General features: G+C 45.2%; 1 protein-coding gene and 1 long non-coding RNA gene across 9 annotated transcripts in view; one reads left to right on the top strand and one right to left on the bottom strand.

Annotated features, from left to right (window-relative positions):
- The window catches only part of ATP1B4 (ATPase Na+/K+ transporting family member beta 4), a 47,020-nt gene extending 23,636 nt beyond the window's left edge, over nucleotides 1–23,384 (bottom strand). Inside the window, exons 1-8 of one of the 7 annotated variants that reach the window (XM_010821367.4) lie at nucleotides 23,041–23,378; nucleotides 18,854–19,112; nucleotides 14,769–14,897; nucleotides 14,396–14,500; nucleotides 11,059–11,255; nucleotides 10,364–10,420; nucleotides 6,472–6,567; nucleotides 5,616–5,742 (exon numbers count right to left, since the gene is read on the bottom strand). In XM_010821367.4, the coding sequence (XP_010819669.1) occupies nucleotides 5,616–5,742; nucleotides 6,472–6,567; nucleotides 10,364–10,420; nucleotides 11,059–11,255; nucleotides 14,396–14,500; nucleotides 14,769–14,897; nucleotides 18,854–19,112; nucleotides 23,041–23,103 (1,033 nt within the window). In that variant the 5' untranslated portion in view covers nucleotides 23,104–23,378. Of the gene's footprint in view, nucleotides 1–2,267; nucleotides 5,743–6,471; nucleotides 6,568–10,363; nucleotides 10,421–11,058; nucleotides 11,256–14,395; nucleotides 14,501–14,768; nucleotides 14,898–18,853; nucleotides 19,113–23,040 lie in introns of those variants that run through there. The other 6 variants (XM_059883332.1, XM_059883333.1, XM_005227461.5 and 3 more) reach the window with 6 other exon arrangements.
- LOC112445125 (uncharacterized) lies at nucleotides 12,556–18,859 on the top strand. Of its 2 annotated transcripts, none has more exons than XR_009493520.1 (3): nucleotides 12,556–13,102; nucleotides 16,264–17,681; nucleotides 17,999–18,859. It is a non-coding gene; the product is annotated as an uncharacterized lncRNA (long non-coding RNA). The 2 variants fall into 2 exon arrangements; XR_009493519.1 differs by having other exon boundaries at nucleotides 16,264–18,101; nucleotides 18,721–18,859.
- Nucleotides 23,385–23,837: the final 453 nt, after the last annotated feature.

Below are 23,837 nucleotides of genomic sequence, written 5' to 3'. Positions count from 1 at the left end.
CAGAATTTTTATTTGAACTATCAGGGAAGAGAACCTACCTTTTCAAAGGGAAAGTGAAAGTGATAAGTTGCTCAGTTGTGCCAGACTCTTTGCGACCCCATGGACTGTATAGCCCGCCAAGCTCCTCTGTCCATGGGATTCCCCAGGCAAGAATACTGGAGTGGGTAGCCATGCCCTTCTCCAGGGGATCTTCCCCACCCAGGGATCGAACTTGGGTCTCCCAAATTGTGGGCAGATTCTTCACCGTTTGAGCCACCAGGGAAGCCTTTCGAAGGAAAATTAGCCTTTGAGAACATAGGCCTGATAGTGCTGGCAGCCATTGTACATATCTTGATTTGTGGAGCCTGGAAATGAAGCCAATGTGATGGAAAGCAGTATAGAGAGATGGAGAAAGACTGGTTCTTAATGACATAGAGTTCCAAGACTTGGCTATGCCTCAAACCAAAGTAACCAGAACCTGGACTTTTTAGTTATATGATTCAGTAAATTTCTTTTTATCCTCAAGTCTATTTGAGATCGTTTTTATTCATTTGTTTTGTGACTTACAAGCAAAAGAGTTTTAAATGACATACTAAAGGATACCAGATTAGGAAAGTATGAAGGAGGAAATTGGAAAAGGGAATGAATATTAAAGAACAGAGAAAAGAGTTTCTATCATGGGAAAGCCTACTGCCTCTGACCCCAAAGCTGTGGAGCAGAGTATGCATGAAGACAAAATGCCCTGGTCACTGGAGTCGGTTCAGTAGATGGTTCTAGCACTCTACCAGACTCCCAGGAGTCTGTGCTCAGAATCTCAAAATCTTGGTGTCTGCACTAGATGTTTTGTGTTTGACGCTCCAAAAGTAGTCCCCCCTCCCCTTTCCACCCTGCCTTCTTCCTTGGGAGACTGACCTGTATGGACCACACCAGAGGGCTTACTTGCCCTCTGATTTTGGTTGGGTTTGGGCAATGAGAATTACCAGCAGGAGATCAGAAGGAGGGAGGAAGATTAAGTCAAGGTATTTATTCTCCTGTTTCCCTACCTACTAGGTCACCTTGAGATAGCTTAGTTCTCCAGCAAGGTCACCACTTCTCTCAAGGTGGTCAGCTGTACCCTACTCAGTCCTTCTGGGTTTTGGAAACCACTTCCTAACCCCATCCCTTAGGGCCTAGGGAAGGTTAAGAGTTTAGCTTGAACTAGCCTGGGTTATTGTGCTATTCTTTATGGTTCCCTACATTGACACATTTATAATTAATCTCTTTGTAAATAAATCCTCTACCAATTATTCTATTTTGTCAACATGCTGTCTATTTCTTATTGGAATCCTAACTGATGCTACAGCTAATCAGGGGCCTGCAGAGAAGTATATCTTGAATACAGGGCTGTCAGATTGAGAGCCTACCACATCCTTCTTAAAGCTTTTCGATCCCTCTATCAGCTTTTCTTCTTTCCTAGCCTACAACTAAAGAACTGTGTGAAGTAGGCAGGGCTGTTCTGCATTTCAACTCCATTTTCCTTGCCCTTTGCCTCCATCTATCCTAGCCCCCCTCAAACCCCTCAGTACATACACAGACACCCCAAATTATTTTCTACCTGGATAAAATCACACTGTAAATCACACTTCTGCATGATTTGGTTAAACTGCTTTATCATGTTTGAAGTTAGTAAGGAAACAGGACTCTAACACAGAACCTAGATGGGGGAAATACATTGGGATCATAGACCGCCCCCCAGTCAAACCATATCTGCCTAGTAGACCTTAGCCCAGGGCAGCTTGCAAAGAAAGAAGGGGTTCCTACTGCAGCCTAGCCTCTGACTCAAACAAGGGAATGGAAATATTTCTGTCTTTAGCTGCAATCACCACTAGAGATTTGCTCTGGGAGACAGTCTGTGGTCAGATGTGCCCTGAAGTCACTTAACTTGCAGTTTCTCTTTGAATTTCTGTTCCTTTTCCCTGCCTCAAAGTTTCTCGTCGCGTTCTTCTCCTGTGCAAACAAACAGAATAATTTATACCAGAAACTCAACCTTGATGAAGAAAGGCAGTTTACTCTGACAAAATAGTCTTCCAAGAAACTGGAGCATGAATGTTGCAAAAGGAAAAACGCTTAGAAATGGAACAACTTTTAGTTTCATTCTCCTGTGGCCGAATCCCAAGAGTCAGGAAAAAAAGGTGGGAAGGGGAAGAAAAAACAGTTTTAAACTAATAGGCTGTCAGTTGTCAAGTTTTCCACCCACATGTCTGCCCAATATTCCTGTGGGGAAATCAGTGGTACAGTTTAGAAAGAGGAAATCATACACTCCTTTTTTATTTTAATTTATTGCTGTCAACATCTCCCCAAGACAATATTAATGTTTTCTACATGAAGATTCCCAGCAAACAAATGCCTAAGAAAGGTAACGTTAGAATAATAATTTCAAGGGCTAAGAAGTAAAAAATCCTAAGTCTAGCATGGACAAAAATCATGAAGGCATTTGGAAGTAGTATTTCTCATTGACAATCAAGTAAAACCAAGCGCAGTGCAACAGATGGTGTACAAATCAAATCCTGATACAGCACCATTTAGGGGACTATTTAAATTAGTCCACTGGAAGTTTCTTCAATTGTTAGAATCCAGTTGTAATAAATATAATATCCAGTTCTGTATAATAAAGCTATTTTTAAATGTCCTGGCTGACATCCCCAAGTATCCTCCTTCTATTCAATATTGCTTTCAAACTGTGGAAATGATGGATTCCGTTGAATGAGAAATACTGTATGACAAAAGATTCATAATTCCTTGTCTGTTTAATAGTCAACGTATTTAACAGGATAATGTATTATGTATAATATATAGCACCAGTTGAATTCCTGTGAAATGTTAACTATTCTAACTCAAATTTGACATATGTTTTAAAATGTCTGGGATATCTATCATTCATTGATTTTTTAAAAGATGGTACTTCCTGGTAAGCAGCAGCTCAGAGTAGAAAGAGCACTGGACCTGGAGTCAGATGCAATGCTGGTTGTTTGCACTAAACGCTCTCTAAGTTCCTTTCCAGATCTACTGTTCTATTATCTGTTACTACTAAATCTTGAGACTTTGATCATTTGAGCTGATTGTTAGGTTTTCAAGTTGTTATCTTCAAGTTGGTTTCTTTTTAAAGGTTAGTTTTGAAAGTCGAATTTGGTAAGGAAAGGAGTTGAGGGGAGACAGTTTCGTTGTTTTTTGTGTTTTCCACAGGTCTGCTGTTGCATGTCTTTGAATCACTTGTTAATAGCAGTCAGCCCCCCTTTACTGTCACTAAGAGTTGGAAAGGTGTGTGGGAAGGAGATTCCAAAGAGCAGCAGCAGTCCTTTCTGCCATAAGCCAAGAGAGAAGCAGTACCTGAGACACCAGATTGCTGTGATATGTTTACATAAGTGGCTCAAATTCCCATGATTAAATACCGTGGACTTTCTTAAGAGAGTTCACTTAAGCAAATGTTGCTTTTGTTCTCAGATTTCCTTCTTCGCCAACCCACTTATATTTACAGCTCCACATCAGTGTCTGACAAGTAGAAATCACAAGCCTAAAATGTCCAGAATTGATCTCAACATCTTCCTCTCCATTCCTGCTTCACTCATGTATTCCCAGTCTTAATCGACAGTATCACCATCCCAGGGGTTCTTGCCAAGCTCAGAACCTTAGTGTCATTCTTGATTCCTTCTCCCTCACTGCCCATTCCCCAGTCTTGTCCCTCTGCAATGCACCCTTCACAATGTGGCTGCCAAAGTGCTCTTTCTGAAAAGTAAGTATGATCACAAAGCTTCCCTGCATAAAATGCTTTTGTCTGTTGTTGTTTAGTCACTCAGTCGTGTCTGACTCTTTGTGACCCCATGGACTGTAGCCCGCCAGGCTCCTCTGTCCATGGAATTTTTCAGGCAAGAATACTGGAGTGGGTTGCCATTTCCTTCTCCAGGGGATCTTCCCCACCCAGGGATTGAACCCGTGTCTCCTACGTGTCTTCTGCTTAGCAGGTGGATTCTTTACTACTGAGCCACCTGGGAAGCCCATAACATGCTTTAATGACTCCTTTTCTCCTACTGGACGAAACTCGAAGGCCTCTTTCAGTACCTGTATGCCTTTCTAGCCCAGTCCACTGCCCCTCCCTGCCGTTGCTCTGAGCCCTTTACATTCAAGTTACATGAGCTGCTCACAGTTACCCAAACACAGTTGCATGTGAAACTTCCTCTGCTACTTTCTCAGCTTGAGTTATTTTTCCTCGTGTTCCCATAGCATTCCCACATACTAATATTAAAACTCTTGTCACACTATATTGTAGTTACTTCTTTACTTGTTTGTTTTCACTACCAAACTGTCAGTTCCCTGTTTTGGGAGAAGGTAAACATTGTAGAGGAGATTCTGACTCTGGATATTTCCAGGTGGCCTTTAAGCTTGCTTTGGACCCTGAGACACTATACTCTTCTCTGACACTCTTTTTTTCTCCTGGTCCCAGCCCTCCCCCTAGTAGAGACAAGCAGCGGAATGGTCATATGGCCAAAGATAAGACAAAGCAGCCTGGCTGATCCACAACCTGGATAAACATCTGCCTCATACCATTTTTTTTAAGAAAATGAAAAGCTGGCTAATGGGACTTGAATATAGGGTGGCCTGGCAGGAGATTTCTGTCTTACCATGTATCAGTCAGGAGACCCTGACTTCAATCCCCAAAGGTGTAGCAGAGGGTGTGAGGGTGGTCAACACATCCATCCCTGAGGTCTTAAAAGAACATCACACTACTGTCAGACAAATAGCCCAAGAAGAATTCGGTGGTGGAGATCATCCTTGCCTTTTCCTTTGCCTGAAGCTGAGACAACCTTTCTGCAGGAACATTTGCCTTTGGATGACTACACCATAAAGCAAGGAATCTAATAACAGTCACATCCACGTGGTAGGTGTTCTCCCCAGTTGCACTGGGCCTCACCTCCCCAAAGAAGTCATAGGGAAGGTCTATGTTCTGCTCTATCCCAGAACAGCATCCAGTTATCAGTGACTTCTGTTCCAGTTGGAGATAACCAGTTGGTGAAGCAGTATTTAGTTGCCCAGGAAAGCCTATTTCACAAGCAGCCTTGGATACAGACTCCCTGGGCATGATGGCCCTAGGTGTATTCTGGATTGGTCTGCTTGGTGATTCTCAGGGCAGGACCTTGCCAGGCAGGTTAACAAAAAGGGTTAGTTATCAGCCTGGTTGGGAGGAATCTCACCTCTAAAAACAACACATTTTTAGAAAATATGGTGAATTTATAATCATTACAGAAATTGTCCTTCATGGCTACTGTGAATTTTATCAGATACTATGTTTACACTATGATGAGACTTCTAGCAGCAAGTATGGGTTTTGGTTTTAAGTGGGGGAAAAGGAAACAAATATAATCTATTTGTCATCAGGAGAGACTACCTTTAAAAATCAAATAGTTCCCACAATGCCATTTTGTACATATGTCAAAGGCAAGGAAAAATGGTCTACTGTCTCAGGTGTCCATCTGGCTGTGTCCTGATTGAAGAAGAGAATTCAGGTGCTACCAGGGTAACATGAAATAAAACAGAAACAGAACTGGTGGGAGTGGCCCCCCGAAGTTCTTAGGTTTCTATGTTTAGAGTAAAGATTACCCTACCCACAAAACGATCATTGATGACGTCATTTATGATGCCTTTGCCCTTCAGTTGGCACTGCACAGGCACCGCTTGGTTCTTCACTACATCTGTAAAGTGCATTGCCACCAGCGGGGAGGTGTAGTTAACCTGTAGGTGGAAGAACAATGAATTCTAAGTGGGAGGAGGGGCGGGGTTGTGGGGAAGGATAGCAGGATGGATGTGATTGGATGCTCAGTGCAGGATGGAATAACCTCCACAAAGGGAACTGTGTAAATCCCATGATGCCAAGTCACAGGTGGCTGAAGCAACTGAGATGCTCTCTCTGCCCTGGGACTTGGGGGAAATTACACGTTTCTCTCATAAGTCAATGTCAGTTGTCTGACTGTCCTCTGGGGAGAAGCAGTTCTAACTCAGCATGATATGGTTTTCTGGGTATCAGACCATGAATCAAACCAGAACTAGTATTTATTAAGTCTCCATGCTGGTGTTGAAGCCTTCACTGCCCCAAGACGCCAAGCAGGAGAAAAAGGAACCTGATTATTTGGGCATCATTGAGTGCAATGGTTAAGTGATTAGTCTGCTCCTGGCTCTGCCACTAATTGGCTGTATGACCTTGGGCAAGTCACTTCCTCTCTCTGAACCCTCATTTTTCTATCTGTAAACTGAAGGAGTGAGGCCACACCATGTTTGAGATTCCTTCAGATTTGGCAAGGAGTGGTTGGGATAGGAACTGGTGGAGTGAACTCCGGGTCTGGGCCAGCAGCTGTTCACCCCATTGTTATTACTACCTGCTGCTCCCTGATTCTCATTGATCCCAGTCAGCCCTGCCTCTGAGCCCTTTCTGACAGCAAAGACTAAAGGGGAGTACGGACTTACATGAGTCAGTTTGCCATAGTAAGGGTAGTAGCGGAGGTCAAAAGAAGCCGACTCTGGGTAGTAATTGATGGATCGGATGTCGTTTTCATCACCTCTCTGTAAGTAGAAGCAAGTATGTATCAGGTGGTGGGTCCCTGAGTTGGAGCCTGAGCTAAAGGGGCCTGAGGCCCAGGTAGAAACACTGTGTGTCCATCTCAGGAAGATCAGGAAAGCAGAGTGAGGCATAGCTCAGGCCAGACTTATTGCCAGAGGAGTGTTTCCAGGGAGAGACTGGGCTTTGGCTTTGCAGTTCAAAGAATTCTGAATAGAAGGCCCAGACATGGAAGGCTGAAGGTTCTCACTGTAGCTCTGTGCTGGCTCCTAGGAGACTCAGGCGGAAGGGCTCCGAGGGGCTCTAAAGGGCTTGCAGTACCTCGTGTTGCTCTGGCAAGAGGGCCTACCATGCCAGTCCCTCTGCAAAGAATCATACTGGACCTGGCACCCAGCCTTGGACTCTGGAGCCGAGGCAGGTGTAAATTAGAACATGCTCTGTAAATCCCACTCTACAACACCATGCACGTGGTGTGCTCGATTCTGATGGAGGTCAAACCAGGTGCACAGGGACACAGCCTGGACGTGGCTCACCTAAACGCGTGTCTCTGACCACATTCTCTGAGGGGCTTCATTACAGGGGGTGGGGTCAGGAGGATAAGCAAAGGGGGAATGACTAAATAAACAAGTCCACCCTCATTTAACTTCTATGTAGAGTACATCATGTGAAATTCTGGGCTGGATAAAGCACAAGCTGGAATCAAGGTTGCCGGGAGAAATATCAATAACCTCAGATATTCAGATGACACCACCCATATGGCAGAAAGCGAACAAGAACTAAAGAGCCTCTTGATGAAAGTGAAAGAGGCGAGTGAACAAGTTGTCTTAAAACTCAACATTCAGAAAACTAAGATCATGGCATCCGGTCTCATCACTTCATGGTAAATAGATGGGGAAACAATGGAAATAGTGAGAGACTTTATTTTCTTAGGCTCCGAAATCACTGCAGATGGTGACTGCAGCCATGAAATTAAAAGATGCTTGCTCCTTGGAAGAAAACCTATGACCGACCTAGATAGCATATTAAAAAGCAGAGACATTACTTTGCCAACAAAGGTCCGTCTGGTCAAAGCTATGGTTTTTCTAGTAGTCATGTACAGATGTTGAGAGTTGGACCATGAAGAAAGCTGAGCACCGAAGAACTGATGCTTTTGAATTGTGGTGTTAGGAGACTCTTGAGAGTCCCTTGGACTGCAAGGAGATCCAACCAGTCCATCCTAAAGGAAATCAGTCCTGAATATTCATTGGAAGGATTGATGCTGAAGCTGAAACTCCAATACTTTGGCCAACTGATGTGAAGAACTGACTCTGGAAATGACCCTGATGCTGGGAAAGATTGAAAGCAGGAGAAGGGGACGACAGAGGATGAGATGGTTGGATGGCATCACCAACTTGATGGACATGAGTTTGAGTAAGCTCCAGGAGTTGGTGATGGACAGGGAGGCCTGGCATGTTTCACATGGGGTCACAGAGAGTCAGACACGACTGAGCAAGTGAACTGAACTGACCCTCATCATAGTATGTCAGGCAGGGCTTTCTGCCCATGCGTTAGGTTTGCCCTAGATAGCTGAGGTCTGGAGGTAAGAGACAAATAGTGAATCACTACTAGCAAATCACTCACTCGGGTCGTGTGATTACTTCTATCAATATACTATAATGGCTTATTATAAACTGAACTCTCCTTAATTTATTCTAGTAATTACTTCATCCTGCTTGACTTCCACAAGTGGGTGTGGATTTGACCAGTATTGATTATTATAGAATGTATAATGACTCAATTTTTTTTTAAAAGACAGTTCTCAGCAAGGTTCGATGTAAGCTGAAAAATGAATGACTTCCACTAGGGAACTCTCAGTTCATTTCAGTCATCAGTCATGTCTGATTCTTTGTGACCCCATGGACTGCAGCACACCAGGCTTCCCTGTCCATCACCAACTCCCAGAGCTTGCTCAAACTCATAGCCATCAAGTTGGTGATACCATCCAACCATCTCATCCTCTGTTGTCCGCTTCTCCTCCCACCTTCAATCTTTCCCAGCATCAGGGTCTTTTCCAGTGAGTCAGTTCTTCCTATCAGGTGGCCAAAGTATTAGAGTTTCAGCTTCAGCATCATTCCTTCCAATGAATATTCAGGACTGATTTCCCTTAGGATTGACTGGTTCAATCTCCTTAGGGAACTCTATGCTATGCTATGCTATGCTAAGTCACTTCAGTCGTGTCCGACTCTGTGCGACCCCATGGACTACAGCCCACCAGGCTCCTCCGTCCATGGGATTTTCCAGGCAAGAGTACTGGAGTGGGGTGCCATTGCCTTCTCCGAGGGAACTCTAAGCAGGACTCAATCCAATTACTATGCTAGTTTAAGACTGAGTTCATCTTCATGGTTTATTTATGTATTCTAAAAAGTAATGAAATTTATTTTTGGTGAATGGTGTGTGGAATCAATTCCACCGTTTGTAGTCACACCTCTCATGTGTGTATGTTTATACATGTTCACATATATGTGAACAGAATGAATGTCCTTCCTACCTTGGTCACTGGGCAAGCACGGCCTGATCTTTCAAAGCTCATCTTCAGTGTCATCACCTCCCATGTGGAACTAACCTTTCCTTCCTTTATGTCTCCACTGCATCTGTATTACTTGACTGCCTTGATTTCAGAGACAGATTCATATTTATCTTGGCACTCCCAGCACCCAGCAGAGTACCTGGTATTTAATAAGTGATTCATACATTCTTGTTGAATGTGAACTGCTGCTGCTAAGTCGCTTCAGTTGTGTCCGACTCTGTGCGACCCCATAGATGGCAGCCCACCAGGCTCCCCCGTCCCTGGGATTCTCCAGGCAAGAACACTGGAGTGGGCTGCCATTTCCTTCTCCAACGCATGAAAGTGAGAAGTGAAAGTGAAGTCGCTCAGTCGTGTCCGACTCTTAGCGACCCCAAGGACTGCAGCCTACCAGGCTCCTCAGTCCATGGGATTTTCCAGGCAAGAGTACTGGAGTGGGGTGTCGTTGCCTTCTCCATGAACGTGAACTACTGCTGAATAAATGCCACCTTTTGTTGCTTTCTGATCTGCCACCATCAAGACTGCAGTTTTGAGTGGCATTTCTGCTACTGAGAATGGGATTCCCTGGTTTCACTTATTTGTAAGACAGCTGCCCAGGACTGGGGGTACAGTGGCTGTTAGCAAACAGGAGGCAGCTACTGCCAGTTTAAGAAGCAAACCCAAGATCTAGGGCTTTTTCCTACAAGGGAGCTAATTGGCACAGATGAGATAGGAGTTAATGGCCCCTTGAAGGACAGTTAGTTAGCATATTAATGGAGTTCTGTTTATGCTTCCTTTGTAGTCATTTGTTATTGCGACACCCAGTGCCACTGGTCATTGCTGCAAAAAGTGAAATTCAGTTTTAAAACCAGGGACTAATGACTCTAATGAAAGCCGCTTGTTTAGTTCAAAGAAACAAGTAATTAGAGCTAAAAGCAAAAGTGTAAACAGAATCCCAATTAATGACTTGGCACATTGTTGTTCCCAGCTGTGGCCCTTAGCTGAGGTTCAGTCCTTGGCTTTCACAGGTATAAATCAGCACACACACACACACACACACACACACACGAATACACATGAATGGAATGCTTTCTGGAAACAGGGAGGACTGAAGGTATAAATGGAGGCGTAGTTATGAAAAGATTAACCCTTTCCCTGACCCTTAGCCAACCGTCCATGGTAAAGCCCTTGGAAGAGATGACCCATCTTTTTGCACGAAACAGGTGTGCTAACAGTACTTATTCAAAAGGGCACTTTACCTGAACTTTGCAGGAAACCTTCACAGGGTCTCCACGCTCAGGACGAAAGCCAACAATCTAGCAAAAGAAAAAAAATTAACAGGTTTGACAGTAAAAAAGTAGGGCTTTTCTAAATCCCCCTAGAGTCATCACTTCTTTAGGCACAACCTTGATCTATTTGTCCTCTCAGAAATGTTACAGAAAGTAGAAGATGCAAAATATCTTCAAAGCTACACAGCTCAGCTTACTCCTTGTTTTATTTGTGGCTGATATTCATACAATGGTAACCGCAGCAAGATTATCTTGAAGGTGTAAAGAATGTACTGGTGTCAAGAGGAGAGCATGCCTAATAAGGCTCTGCCACCCCAAGGCATGGCAGGAGAGGAGGAAAATGCATTTCTTGTAATATAAGAATTGCCCCCCACACCACCTTCATGTCAGTCTCCTGTGCCAAACAGCTCAAGATCTCATTCCTGATACAGGCATCCAAGGGCAGGTTCAGGGGTGCTGGAGAAGAATCCAAATAGAAAGTGTTCAGGGAGAAAAGGAATTATTACTTGGTAGGTTTATCCAGTTGTTTGTATTACTGATGCTCTTGGTAAAAATGGCCAAGCTTAACAGTGTATAAAGACAGAACCCAAGAGACATGGAGTGGCCAGGGCCTTCCTACCCAACTCATCCACTTTTCATCGCCAGAGTATCATGGGCCAATATACCCGGTTCATCTTTAGAAGGATGCAAGGCTGTCCAGTAGAGTAGCCAAAAGTTGGGTCTTCCAGGCCAGAGCAGTTCTTCAGGAAGGAGCGCTTAAATTGGCAGGCCTTCTTGTCTTCATCCTCATCACCGTCTTGGATGAAGTACTGGCCTGGGGGACAGTCTACATTCATTTCCTCTTGAAGACTGTCATTGTAACCTAAAGCATGTGGGGGTGGCAAAGGGTCATGTTAGGTGCTGCAGAGAGGGCCAGGTTTTCAGTGGTTCTCCCTGGTTTCCTTTCCCCAGCTTACTTGTGCTCCTTTGAAAGCCCACTCAGTCTGTCTTAGACCCTGTGACCTGGCATCAGGGGCCCCAGGCCCTTCAACAACATCTCTCCCAAGAAGCCTTCTGGGCGAGTCCCCCTAGCCCACTTGGATTGCCTGTCCCCTTGCTTCTCATTCTCTTGGAACTTCTTCCATATCGGTCTCTGGATTGTATTATGTTTGTCGCTTTATAACTCTTCTCTATTTTCCATTATTTCTTTTCTGACATGGTAAATTGTAAACGTGGAGGGCTGCCTCTTCTATTAATACCTCTGGGAGAGGAAGAGGCACATAGTAGGCAGATTTTGGAAGAAGGACTGAGTCATATCAAGGCATGGGATATACATAGAGGCAGAACACAGGGGTTATATCTCTTTAAGTTCAGTCTAGGAAACCTCTCTTTGAGGTTGATCAGAGGCATCCAATGCAAAAACGTGAAAACTGTATGTTGTGGAACAGGAGGAAGCAGGAGGAAGAAGAGGAGGAAATAAACCAGCTCATTCTTTATGGAGGGAAGTTAGCACTGAAAAATAGAAACTTAGGTTGAAAGACAGGAAACAATGACAAACGTAGGGTCTCCACTGAGAGGTTGAGGGGTGAGGTCTTGTCTTCTGAGACCCGAGGCACTCAGAGTTAGTGTCCCTTTCCCTTGCATGGAATTTAGCATGTGCCCAAGGTACACATGGCTTTCCTGATAGCTCAGTTGGTAAAGAATCTGCCTGCAATGCAGGAGACCTGGGTTTGATCCCTGGGTTAGGAAGATCCCCTGGAGAAGGGAAAGGCTACCCATTCCAGTATTCTGGCCTGGAGGATTCCACAGACTGGGGTCCATGGGGTCGCAAAGAGTCTGACACGACTTAGCAACTTTCACTTTCAAGGTACAGGTATCAGGGAGAGGGCTGAAAAGGTCCATCTGTGAGCTGACTGGGCTACTAGATGCCATAGAACTGGGCTTTAGAAATGACTACATTATTCCCAGTTTGGTTCTCAATGATGAAATCCAATTAGTCCTATTAGATCCAGCCTCCATGCATTTATGTTCCAAGTAGCTCAGTTTTCAGAGGAGATTGTGCCACCAGAGGTAAAACTCCAAAGGTACTGCTGGGCCCTTATCTAGACGGACTGTGACTTGGGCTTGATATTAGAAGCAACTGGGAATTTTAAATCTATTCTAGTAAATTTTAAATCTTAGTTATGGCTAAGCTTTTATTTTTCCTTTGACAAATCTACATTCAATTCAAGGTTTTGTTTTAATCTCTCTCTTTTTTTAATCTTTTTTTGAAGAATAAGAACTATGTTCAAATAACTTTCTAAATAGAAACTCTAATCACGTGTTCGTTGTTTCTCTTGAGCGTGTTCCTTTAAAAATACTGTGACATGGGCATGACCCCTTATTGCAAAATCTCTGTCCTCACAGGAATGAAATTGATACTCTGATGTCTATTTCAGAGATGTGTTCCTTTTAAACAGGGCATATTATCTACACTTAGGAACTAAAAAAATCCAATGCTTTTCCTAATGTTCCCCACCTCTGTCATCAGGTCAGAATTGATATTTCTGCATCTTCTCTCTTCTCAGAGGAATTTCCTCAGCAGAGATTCTGATAGTACATTTGCAATAGCTCACAAGCATTTTGAAAGAAGAGAAGATATTGTGCTGGCTATGATGCCCAAAACATTTTGGGGAGTCAAAAATGGGACTCCATGGATTCAAAAAGAACCATGCTCCTCTCATTTTACAGGTGAGGATTCTGAATCTCAGACTTAATCAAAATGACACTGATACAAAGCTGAATTTCTAATTCCTGGTCATATGGCAGCAGCAAAGAATTGTGAAAAGCAGCACTTCTTAAGCTTTAAAGGGTGTAAAGACCACCTACAGACCCTCATTCAGCAGGTCTGGGTAGGGCCTGAGATTCTCCCTTTCCAGCAAACTCCAAGTGATACTGATGTTGCTGGTCCCTGAATCACACTTTGAGTAGCAAGGGTGTCAAGAACAGAAACAAGGGTTTAAATTGAAATACTGGTTCAGCTACTGGAAGACTTTGATCAGATTTCTTCCCCTTTCTGAGCCTCAATTCCCCCATTTGTAAAATGAGGACAATAGACTCTGCGATGCAAGGTTAAAGTTCAGTGACAACATTTATGCATTTAAACAAGGCTTCCTATCACGTAAGAGAATCCTCTTCGTTCACTGCCTGTTCTGTAGGCCACCCCCATCACTTGGCTTCAGCCAGGCCAGGACAACCAAACCCGTCTGACGGGCTTTTCCTCCACAAATAATAGGTGTAGTTAACCCATGGATTTACTTTGATAGCTGGAGAAATACAGAGACTGTGGGCTCTATGTTTAACCTTAACCAAGCTGCTGCCTCAGTTTTCACTTGCCCCTGAGAACATTATCTGATATTACTATAGAGATAGGCATCTTGAAAACACTGGCTATCAAAATGTTGGAGTGACTGCCACCCAGAGGTTTGTCCTCCAACTCCCTTTTGGATTGCTATTTAAATAAAGAGACTTAAATAAAGGCTTTTTAAGATGGATCATCCTTTAAGATGGCTCATCTCCAAGAAATGAATTCTCTCACCTTGAGAAAACACAAGAGGTAAGAGTCTTCCAGTTCTGGAGAACACTCTCCTTTTCTCATCACCACCTGCCCCCCCCCCCCCGGAATTATCTTTTATAATTGATCATTATTGAGCCATCTGGATATGTCCAGGACATAACTAGGTGCTCTAGGGTATTCCAGAAGAGAAAGCAAGTTCTGTGTTCTAATGAATTTATCACCTTACTGGCTTATATGCTTTCATATAAACATGTAACTTACCATCTTTGGCTTTATATGCTTTAAGGCAACATACAATCACAAACCACAGTAGTTTCGATTGTATCTACAGGTGCTGAGGGGGATGCAAGGTAACGAAAAATCAGAATGGGCAGTGTTAGTTAAGACTGGGATTTCAGAGCCAAGTGATTTTTGAGTTCCCACCCATCACCTTTCCAAAGATATTCTCACCATTCAGAGGCACTTACCCTGGAGAAAGCCATTTAGACTAATCACATAATGCTGCCAAGTGTCAGGTTCAGAAACGTTGAAGTTGAAGTTAAGGCTATGGGCGAAGGGTCTGATCATAACTCCTGGCAATGAAAACAAGTCTTGGATATATTAACCCATTCTTGGGATAATTTTTGTATCAATTCCCATGAAACCATTCCCCCCAACCCCACCCCAGGCAATCAAAATGAAAAGGACCATAATCTGCCAAGTACCATTTTACTTTTACTCCTAATAATTGAATCCCTAAGTCATTACCAGGAAAAGCCAAAGTTAATTGAGGCTGAACATGCCGTGCAAGCAGATTTCTGTCCAGGGTGTTCGGACAGCTCAGGGTATTTGGGCACTCACCAGGAGGCTTCACCCTCTCAGTGAAGGTTGGCATGTAAGGACTGATGGTCAGAAATAGCGTGTACATGCAAAGGGTGATCACAGCAGCCAGGGAGGCATAGAAGAAGAAGTAAATGACTAAGATCAGGCCTGCAGAAAAATCAGAGATGAGGGTGGTCAGTGCTGGCCAATAAGCCCTGTGTCTGCATTTGAACTCACGAATCAGAACCAGCGCAAACACGTGACATGGCTTTTTTTGTAATTCCCCAGATTCAGTATGTCCTTGCTTATTCAGATTTCACCGATTTGAAATTGGTGAGAATCGCGTCAGAGGTCTGATTGTAGTTTTACCTTTACAGCATCTCCGATGGAAGGGCTTGCTGAGCAAATGATGACCATGAACTAGATTATAGGGGAACAGAGTTTAAAGTACTGCAGAGGGCAAATTGTTTGGGAGTCCTCTGGGCTATGGTCAATGTCCTATGTACAAATCATTCTCTGCTATTCATTAAAGCAGGTGTCCTAAAGAGTTCTAGCCACCTGGTTCCAGTGATTATATATATTTGCAAGTGATGAAAACAGCATTTCTTTTCACATAGCCCATAATTCAAACTTTTGCTTCATTTCCATTGGACTTGCCTCTAATGAAGGCAAAGCAAGGTTTCACTTTATGTACTTCAAATCTTATTCATGTTTGGCAAAAGTTTAAGTGACTCTGATTTCAAAAAGAACACTAACATAGGATGGGGAATGAAGGAGGGGGCAACTGTACTTATTGATACCTGCCACCTGTGAGCTCTAACTGTGCACTTGGGCAAGTTATAGAACCTTTGGGCACCCCCCAATTCCTAGCAGATAAAATGGTGATAAGTTTAGCACTTCCCTCATATTCTGATCTGTGTCCCTAACAATATTTGAAATTCAGCCTTTCCTTCCATCCTGTGCTGATGCTACCATTTCCTAGCTGTTGGATGTTAGACATGCTATTTACCTCTCTGGGCCTCAATTTCCTCATCTGTAAAATGAGGATAATAATAGTACTGACTTCTTAACATTGAATGATGCATATAAATAGCATAGCACAGAGCCTGGCAGACACTCAGTGCTCTATATATGACACTCTTCATCACTGTTAATATTATTATTGCCATGGTTTCCAGAGGCACAGTTGTGTGAATTCTCCCTCTGTGGGCTGGATCAGGACCAGGTTTGTCCCGGGATTAGGCAGCACAGAATGAGTGAGTAAGCATGCCCCTCTTTGGGGCCGTCTCAGAAAATAGCATCTAACTCTTCTCACAGCAGTAACATGATGTCAGAACTATGGATTTGAACCATATCATGAGCTGGAAACCAGAACAAACTACCTAACTCTGCTGTACCCCAAACCAAATCCAAATGTCAATTTTTAAATTGAACCATGAACCGAATAAAATTAACAGCCCCCAAAAGGAGTCAGGAAAAGGAGAATCAAATTCCTTAGGAATTTAACTGGAGGTGAACCTTTATGTTTTCTAAGATGCACTAAAGTGGGACTGGAATACAAACACCTCACTTCAGTTGGAGTCCCCAGAGAAGAAACAGCAGCACCTTGTGTGCCTGTGATACTTGGCTGCTGCCCACTGGCTGGCCTGATGGGTTGTGCCCTCTGCCTCCTCCTCCATTCTCCATTGCTCTACCCCTGTCCTCATCCTGGCAACCCATCCACAGCTGGAACCATCCTGGGGGACCAGAAGGCTCAGTTTCATGGATGAAAGGAAAGCAATAGAAGACAGGTACATTCCTTGGGAGACATCTTCCTTCTTGCCGGGGATGTGTGGCTGGGAAGCTGTAGATGGGAGAATGGCACAAACAATGTGTCCCCTCAGCTTTGCCCAAGAGTCTGTGCCCTGGAGCCTGTGATAGGCTGTCTCAGCTACACTGTACCACCCCCACCCCCGGCAAAACCAAGCACTGTACCCACCTGAACCCATTGATCCCTCCAACCTTTTCTGCTCCAGATATCCAAATTTTACTTGGGCTGCTCCTCTAGGTAATCCAGGGTTCACCCCTGAATGCCCCACCCAAGCTTGGATAGACGATTATATCTTGAATAGACAAGATACCCTCAATCCCAACTCTTCAGTCCTTCCACTAAAACACCCCATCAGGTCCTGAGTCCTTTACCCATCAGGGCCTTGCTCACTGCCAAAGTTCATGAAGACAGTGTGGTGTTCTGGCAAGAGAAGGAACTCCAGTGTTCATCCAACCTGGGTTTGAGTCCCAGTCCTGCCACTTATTAACTGTGACTTTAGGTAAGTTACTTACCCTCTCTAAGCCTCAGTTTCTGCATCTGTAAAATGGGGACAATAATATTACTACCTCATAGACTCTGGTCAGTACCCAATAAAATAACATATAGCTCCTATGAATAGAGGTTGCCCAGCTATAAGAGGAAAAGCCCAGAATATAATAACAGGCTGGGTGAATATGTCTGTCATATTGATGTCCAGGCTGGACAGGGTTAGTAAGTGCTTAATTGGCACCTAGTTCTCAAGCAAGAGGACAGCAAGGCATGTGGTGATCTGGGCATTAACATCACTATTTGCCCTTTGCCCAGGGTTAGCCTTCTGAGACCCACTTCCCAGAGGCCTGGATATGCAGGGTCCCCACTGGCACATCTCCCCTGGACACTCGAACCTTCCTCCCTTGTCCCCACGTATTGGCTTATGGATTCTTCTCCGCAGGCACAATTTGGATCAGCTCATCTGGTTAAATTCCAATGGCTGTTTAAGGGTTAACGGGGGCTTCCTCTCCCAGAACCACACTTGGATTTCAGGAGGCCTGTTTTTTCAGTCCTCTTTAGGCAAGCCAGAGACAGCTGTGCCCGCTTTGGAGCCCCAGTGAGTGTCCTGCATTTGTCTGCAGCTTCCAGAATGTTGGAATGTTCCTTGAAAGGTACATTTGTTCCGGTCGAGAGTTGAGAGTTTGAGGGATGGGCAGGGGTGGGGTTGGGAACTGAAGAGGGGTGAAGGGAGGTGGGTGTTGTTCAGAGCCCCACACCTGCTATTCCCAATTCCAGGAAGCGGGGCTGGCCGTTTCACCCTGACTGAGCTGAATTAGAAACATCAGCTACAAAGGAGAGAATTCTCAGTTAAAGGGGCCTTTAGAAGGCACGAACGTCGACTTCAGCAATGTAGACTCTTGGCACTGGGGGACTCTTATTTCATCCATAGACTTAGCTGTTTTTTCTTCCATGGGGTAACTGAGTTCAGACCAGCAGCTGCTCTTTTCCTGGGATGTGCAGAGAGTGTGGCGAGTGTGAATTTTACCATAAGCTAAATCTCCTGAGAAGCATCAGCATTAAGAGTTCAAGAGGTGAGTAGGAGGGACCCTGGGAGAGGAGTGCTGGGGAAGCTGTGAAGTGACAGTGGTGGCTGCAGATGGACCGCAGTTGTGCCATGGATCAAGAAAAACAGGAGCTTGGGCTTAAATCGCTAGAAATGATCCCTTTAACCCATTTCTCTCTAAACACCCTGGAGCCGTAGAGCACCCACAACCTGGGGCCAGCGGCAGCCCTGGCTATCCTTCTCTGACGTTACGGGGTGAACTGATGAGACTCTACAAACCCTTGGTCAGGTTAGTAGGGACCTGAGTCTCGTATCCTAGGAATAGTCTTCTGCGTAATACTTTCGGTTTTACCATGTTCATATCTTACCAGAGTCTCAGGCTGCTCCTGTGAGACAGAAAGGGAGATACTGCTTCCCTTGTTTATCAGGTGAGGAAACTGAGGCTCAGAGAGGATAAATGATGAGCCCAAAGTTACAGAGAGAAAATGACAGGGCTGGGGCTTCCATAAAACCTGTGCTTTTTCAACTCATTCTTACTGTCTTTCTGCATTACAAAATGCTGTTGAGCCCAGTGGATTTCAGCTACACAATCGTCTGTTCACCCACTTGGAGTTTGTTCTGATGAGATCTGCCCATTATTTCCCTAGGCGTTGATCCGGTTACGTGAAGAGCTAAGAGAAGTTTGCAGACAAGCCCATCCAACGTGTGGTAAAGGAGTCCTGGACGCCAAGCCGAAAGCAAAGGACACCCGACTGGGGCATTGGGACCACTGGGACTTACTCCAACTCTGACCTGTTCGGGCCAGAGATGTCCTTTTCTCCGGATCCCACAGGTATTCATTGACAATCTGCAGTTTCCGCCACCAGGCACTGTCTGTTTCCTGACTGTGACTATCTTCCTCCTCCTTCTCCTCCTCTTCTTTCTCCTCCTCTTCTTCCTCCTCCTCCTCCAAATCAGGTACCACCATCACCCTAGCCTCCTCTTCTGCTTCTTCCTCTTCATCCGCTAAGTAGTTCTGGTTCACTTCATCCTGATCATCCTGAAACAGTGACAACACACAACCCCTTTTTTTGGAAAAGAAAATTTCCCATGGCACATCCCACCAGCCAAAATAAATGAAAAACAACTCAATATTTGGAGATGCTTCAGATGTCCACTTACCCAGAAACATACCTGTTGTTACAAGAGGCAGATTTCTTTCTCTCTTGCAGGAAATATTATTTCTATGACCCATTTTGACCCAATATTCTTTCCATAGAGGTGCAAGTGTTATTCTCAGCTGCAGGCATTTCGGTTGTTCCCCTAGGACTGTTCATGTCATTACTCTGTCCTGGGGCCATGGCTTCCTGTTAACTTTGGCCTGTCAGGGCAGACTGAGCTCAACACTGGAGGATGGAAGAGTTTTAGACACTTGTGTCTGTGATGGCACATTCTCAGTCCAAGGCAGCTTTGTCCTAACACTCTGGATGCTTTCAGCTGCTCACCCTCACCATCCTAAGTTGTGGCTAAAAATAGCTTGGAATAGACATCAGGAGGAAAAGCCAGCTGCTGTACCCCTCCTCAAAACTTAGACTGTCTTCCCCACAGAAACAAGAGATTGGGGGTGCAGTTCTTTGCTGCTTCTCTGACTACTGCCCACGCTGGAACCTCTGCCTGCCAGAAGCAGGTTGGACGGGCCACCTGAGTGCTGGGATGGCAACTGATATTTCCTTCGTCTTCCCCACCCCCAAGCCCGTACCCTTGGCAGAAATCTGGGCACGTAGGAAATGCTCAGCACATATTTGTTGATTGACTGATTGCAGCCATTACTTGAGATGTGAAACTGTAATCTTCTCCAAGTGGTTCTAAGAAAATTAAACAAAAAAGAGAAAAACCCAGACTTCACCAAATGGTATTTCAAATGCCTCCCAGCCACAGGCTGGCGAGTTGGATCTCTGCTCTTTGTGGGTCTGCCAAGGCTCATTGCAGCAGCAGAAAATGAGGCCACCCTCCCTTCTCTGTGCTGTCCAAATCTGAAGAGCGGCAGGGCCTGTGCACCTGTTGGGGGGATGTATCCAGTGATAGAGGCCAGGGGCTCCGTGCCGCCCTCTCCCTGCCTGATTCCTCAAAGGCCATTTAGAGGACACTCGGCTGAAAGGGCTGACGTGGGGGGCGGGGCGGGCCAGAGAGCTAGATTGTTCAGGATCCGTAAAAGTGATACAGAACGACAAGGCTCTACTCTCAGCATTCAGTCTGCCCAGTGCTGTCTAGCTCTTGATTACAAGCTCTCTTGAATTGCTCTCTAATTTCTTCAAAGGTACAGTCTTATGTCACATGTGTATCAGACCTGACAGGGGCCTTGAAGAGTCACTTGTCCACGTGCGGCCCAGAGAGGCAACAGGATGTAGCCAGAATCACGCAGCTAGTTCAACGATAGAGCAGACAGTCTCTGAACCCATGTCTCGCAATATCCCTGACAATGATGTTTCTCTCCTACCACTTTGAGCGCAAAAGCTGAGAGGTGGTTGAGCAGATTGACAGAGCACAGCAATATGTTAGATTCTGTGTTCCCAAGAGGCTGAAGGTGCTCACAACTGGAGATTTCTAACTCTGACAAGGACTCATGGGATAAGGCTTAGGAAAATAACCCCCCATCACTCAATGTTGAATGGATTAATACATGTTCTTGAATCTCTTTCACTTGTGTGTGAACATAGGTACCTATTTGACCTCCAGAATTACATTCTGAGCACCTGGGGTGGGGGTGGGTGGGACGGGGCCGTATTTTCTAACTCCTTGATGACCCTCCACAGCATGGAGCCTGCAGCTAGGTAACCAGTGGGCACCGAACAAACATCAGTGATAACTGCCTGACTGAAAACTCCTGAACCATGCCCTCGCCTAGGCACTCATCCGGACTGTAGTGGGTAGTCAGTCATCCTGGCCTCCAGAGAATCTGATCTAACTGAAAATCTCAGAGAATTTGAAGTATAACATTTCAAGGTGAAGGAGTTTCTATTCCCTTTATATTTTCGGGAAAATCTCCTTTCCTCTTCTAGTCGCCTGTTTTGCCTGCCCTCCACCCCTGCTCCACAGAGGAGGCAGCTGGCTTTGGCCTCTGCCTGATCTTATTTGTAGATATGAGCTCTCACGATAATCCCATTAAAGATGGCTTGTCATTAAAGCTTTACCCTCCCGGGAAGAATTAACCTTCTCAGAGCTAATTTCCCCACAGCTCTCACACTGCCTGGGCTTCAGGAACTGCAAATATCTTTCCCCCTTGCCCCAGCTTCCATGTATAGGAGAACCTCACACTGTACAAGAGGGGCGCTTTGGGGGCAGCTCAGTGTTTCATGGAACCCAGTAGGGAACACTTTTGTAATGAGAGGGCCTGTTTTTGTCTGTTTCCTAAAGTGGCACTGACCTCCTGTGATAGTGTGTGTGAGTGTGCAGAGATGGAAGAGTGGGTGTGTGCTGGGGCCGTGGTGTTGCCCTAAAAGGAAAGAGTCTGAAGGGCAGAACATGGCTCCATTTTGAGCACTCTAAATATATAAACATATAAACAAATACATAAACAAACAGTATGACCTGGAAGATAAATTTGTGCCCTGCATTGAGTGACACCCTGTAAACATTCGAATGGTTGATTAATTTTGAAAGAGACATTAGCACACAGTTATTCACTGCATCAAATCCTCTCTTTGTAAACGTGATCAAGTGTTCCCAATAAAGCAAGATCCCCTGATGCATTTAAAATCCAAAACGAGGGGCAGATAATTAAACTTGTACACAACACTTTAGCAGCATTATAGAGAAAAGAATCCAAATAAGGAATGACTTTGTATGCCCTACAGACTATGACTGCTCTGAGAACTGGAAGGGACTTTGGGGAACGTCAAAAGAGAGATTCTACAAACCATGGCTAGAAAGTTATGAGAAGCCCTCCACAGGTTGGTATGGGGTTAGATTTGTGTCTTCCTCTGCAGGCTGTTGAGAGTCTCCAGTTAGCTCCTTGATTGGGGAGTGGCCATTCCCCAAGAAAAATGGATTAAGCTTTGTTTCTTCCTGAGGCTCTCCACAGCCCTCTCTGGAGGAGATTTCAGAATATACTTCTCAGCAAAAAAAAAACAAAAAAACAAACAAAAAAAACACTGCATGTGGCATATACTCATGATTTCTAGCAAAGTAAATGCAAGGAAACTTTGGGTTCAAAGAAAATTTTAATGCACCCTGGAGATAAATGGTGACATTGCAGGTGGGGTGTGTGAGTGTTGGGCAGGGTGGGGTGGCAGGCAGGAAGGCCATGGGTGCTGGAGGGTTAGGGAGTTGCATGCTGCAAATATGAAAGAGCATAGGATGAGAAGTGAGGAAACCTGCATTCTCACTTCAGCTTCTCCAGTAAATGGCCAGGACCTCCCGTGCCCTGAGCCACAGCAGTCTCCTTACGTGATGAGGGATTCTAGAGAAACGATGTCTAGGACTGCTCCCAGCTTCTACCTAGTATTCCAGGATTTTAGCTATAGCTTGGAATTTCAGCTTTAGAAAAAGAGTAGCTGGGTTCCTCAGAAGCTCCCACCCAAAGGGACTGAGACAACTGGGTAGGCAAATGCCTTTCCTTTCCTCTTTCCCTTCCCTTCTCTCTTGGCTCCATTTCTTGCTATTGGAATGAAACCTCTACTCCCAGACTCCAAAAGGTCTGTTCAAATCCTAGACTCCCACGAAAACATTGTAGAAGACGCCTTCATTCTCTGGCATCTCCCCTGTCCCTTATCTTTGTTGCACAGGAGAAGGGCTTCCTCCTTCAGTCTAGCCACTCAGGGTGCAGTGGGGTCCCGGGAGTCACTGCTCACGCTTGAAACCCTGGGCTTCCTTAAACTTCACTGTTTCTGCCCATCCTAAAGAGAAGCAGCCGTGAGTCATGACCTACACACCCCCCACCCACCCCATTCTAAAGGGACAGCAAAAATATTCTGCTTCCCGGGACTCACAAGTCTGTAGCGATAACCGTAAGGCAAGGCCGGAGCCCTTCTGGACCGGAGCTGCCTTCTCATGGCTGTGCAGTGGGCAGAGGTGCGGCAGAGGCAGGCGAGTGGGGGAGAGCTCCGGAGCTGCTGCTGGTACAGGAGACACTGGTTGCTGGGGCTACTTGGCGCCTAGTAAAAGTGAACCCTCCTGGCATGAGCCCTTCCCCAAAATAATCTAACATGCCCCTCTCTCATTGGTTGGCCCCTTCTCTGAATCAAAGGAAAGCCCTTATGGAAAAGCAAGCTCATCATTACAGGGAGGGGGAGATATTCTGGGTCACAAGGATGAGTGACTCGCCCCCCCCCCCGCAGCTTCACGTCTTCCCACTCCCTGCCCTTCTCTAGCGCCTGAGCTACTATGGGCCCAATGGCAGTCTTCAGTTGTGTCCTTCTCAGTTGAGAGCTGGATATCAGTGCATGCAGGGGGTGGGGCCTGGGTGGGAGTTGGGGGTGAGGGGAGTTGGCCAAGAATAACTTTCTTTTTTCATAAGGCTGATCTCATGCAAAAGGATCTAAGGTGTCAGGAAAGACCTCCCCTGCCCCACACTAAGCCACATATAATATTCCTTATTTGTGTCAATCCACCAGCCCCTTAAATATGGATTATTCATTTTAGAGGCCAGGCTCCTGCTTGGCTCCTCCCGCCCACCAAAGAGGGCCTTGGATATAAAGAAACCTTTTTTCTCTCCCACATGTCAGAATGGCCCCATCAGCACTGCCCCTTACACACACACCCCTTGGAATCCTGGCCAAATTTCTGT

This window comes from Bos taurus, chromosome X (assembly GCF_002263795.3).
Source record: "Bos taurus isolate L1 Dominette 01449 registration number 42190680 breed Hereford chromosome X, ARS-UCD2.0, whole genome shotgun sequence".
Lineage (NCBI taxonomy): Eukaryota > Metazoa > Chordata > Mammalia > Artiodactyla > Bovidae > Bos > Bos taurus.
Note: the sequence above shows the minus strand (reverse complement) of the source record. Positions and strands in the feature narration are given on the sequence as shown.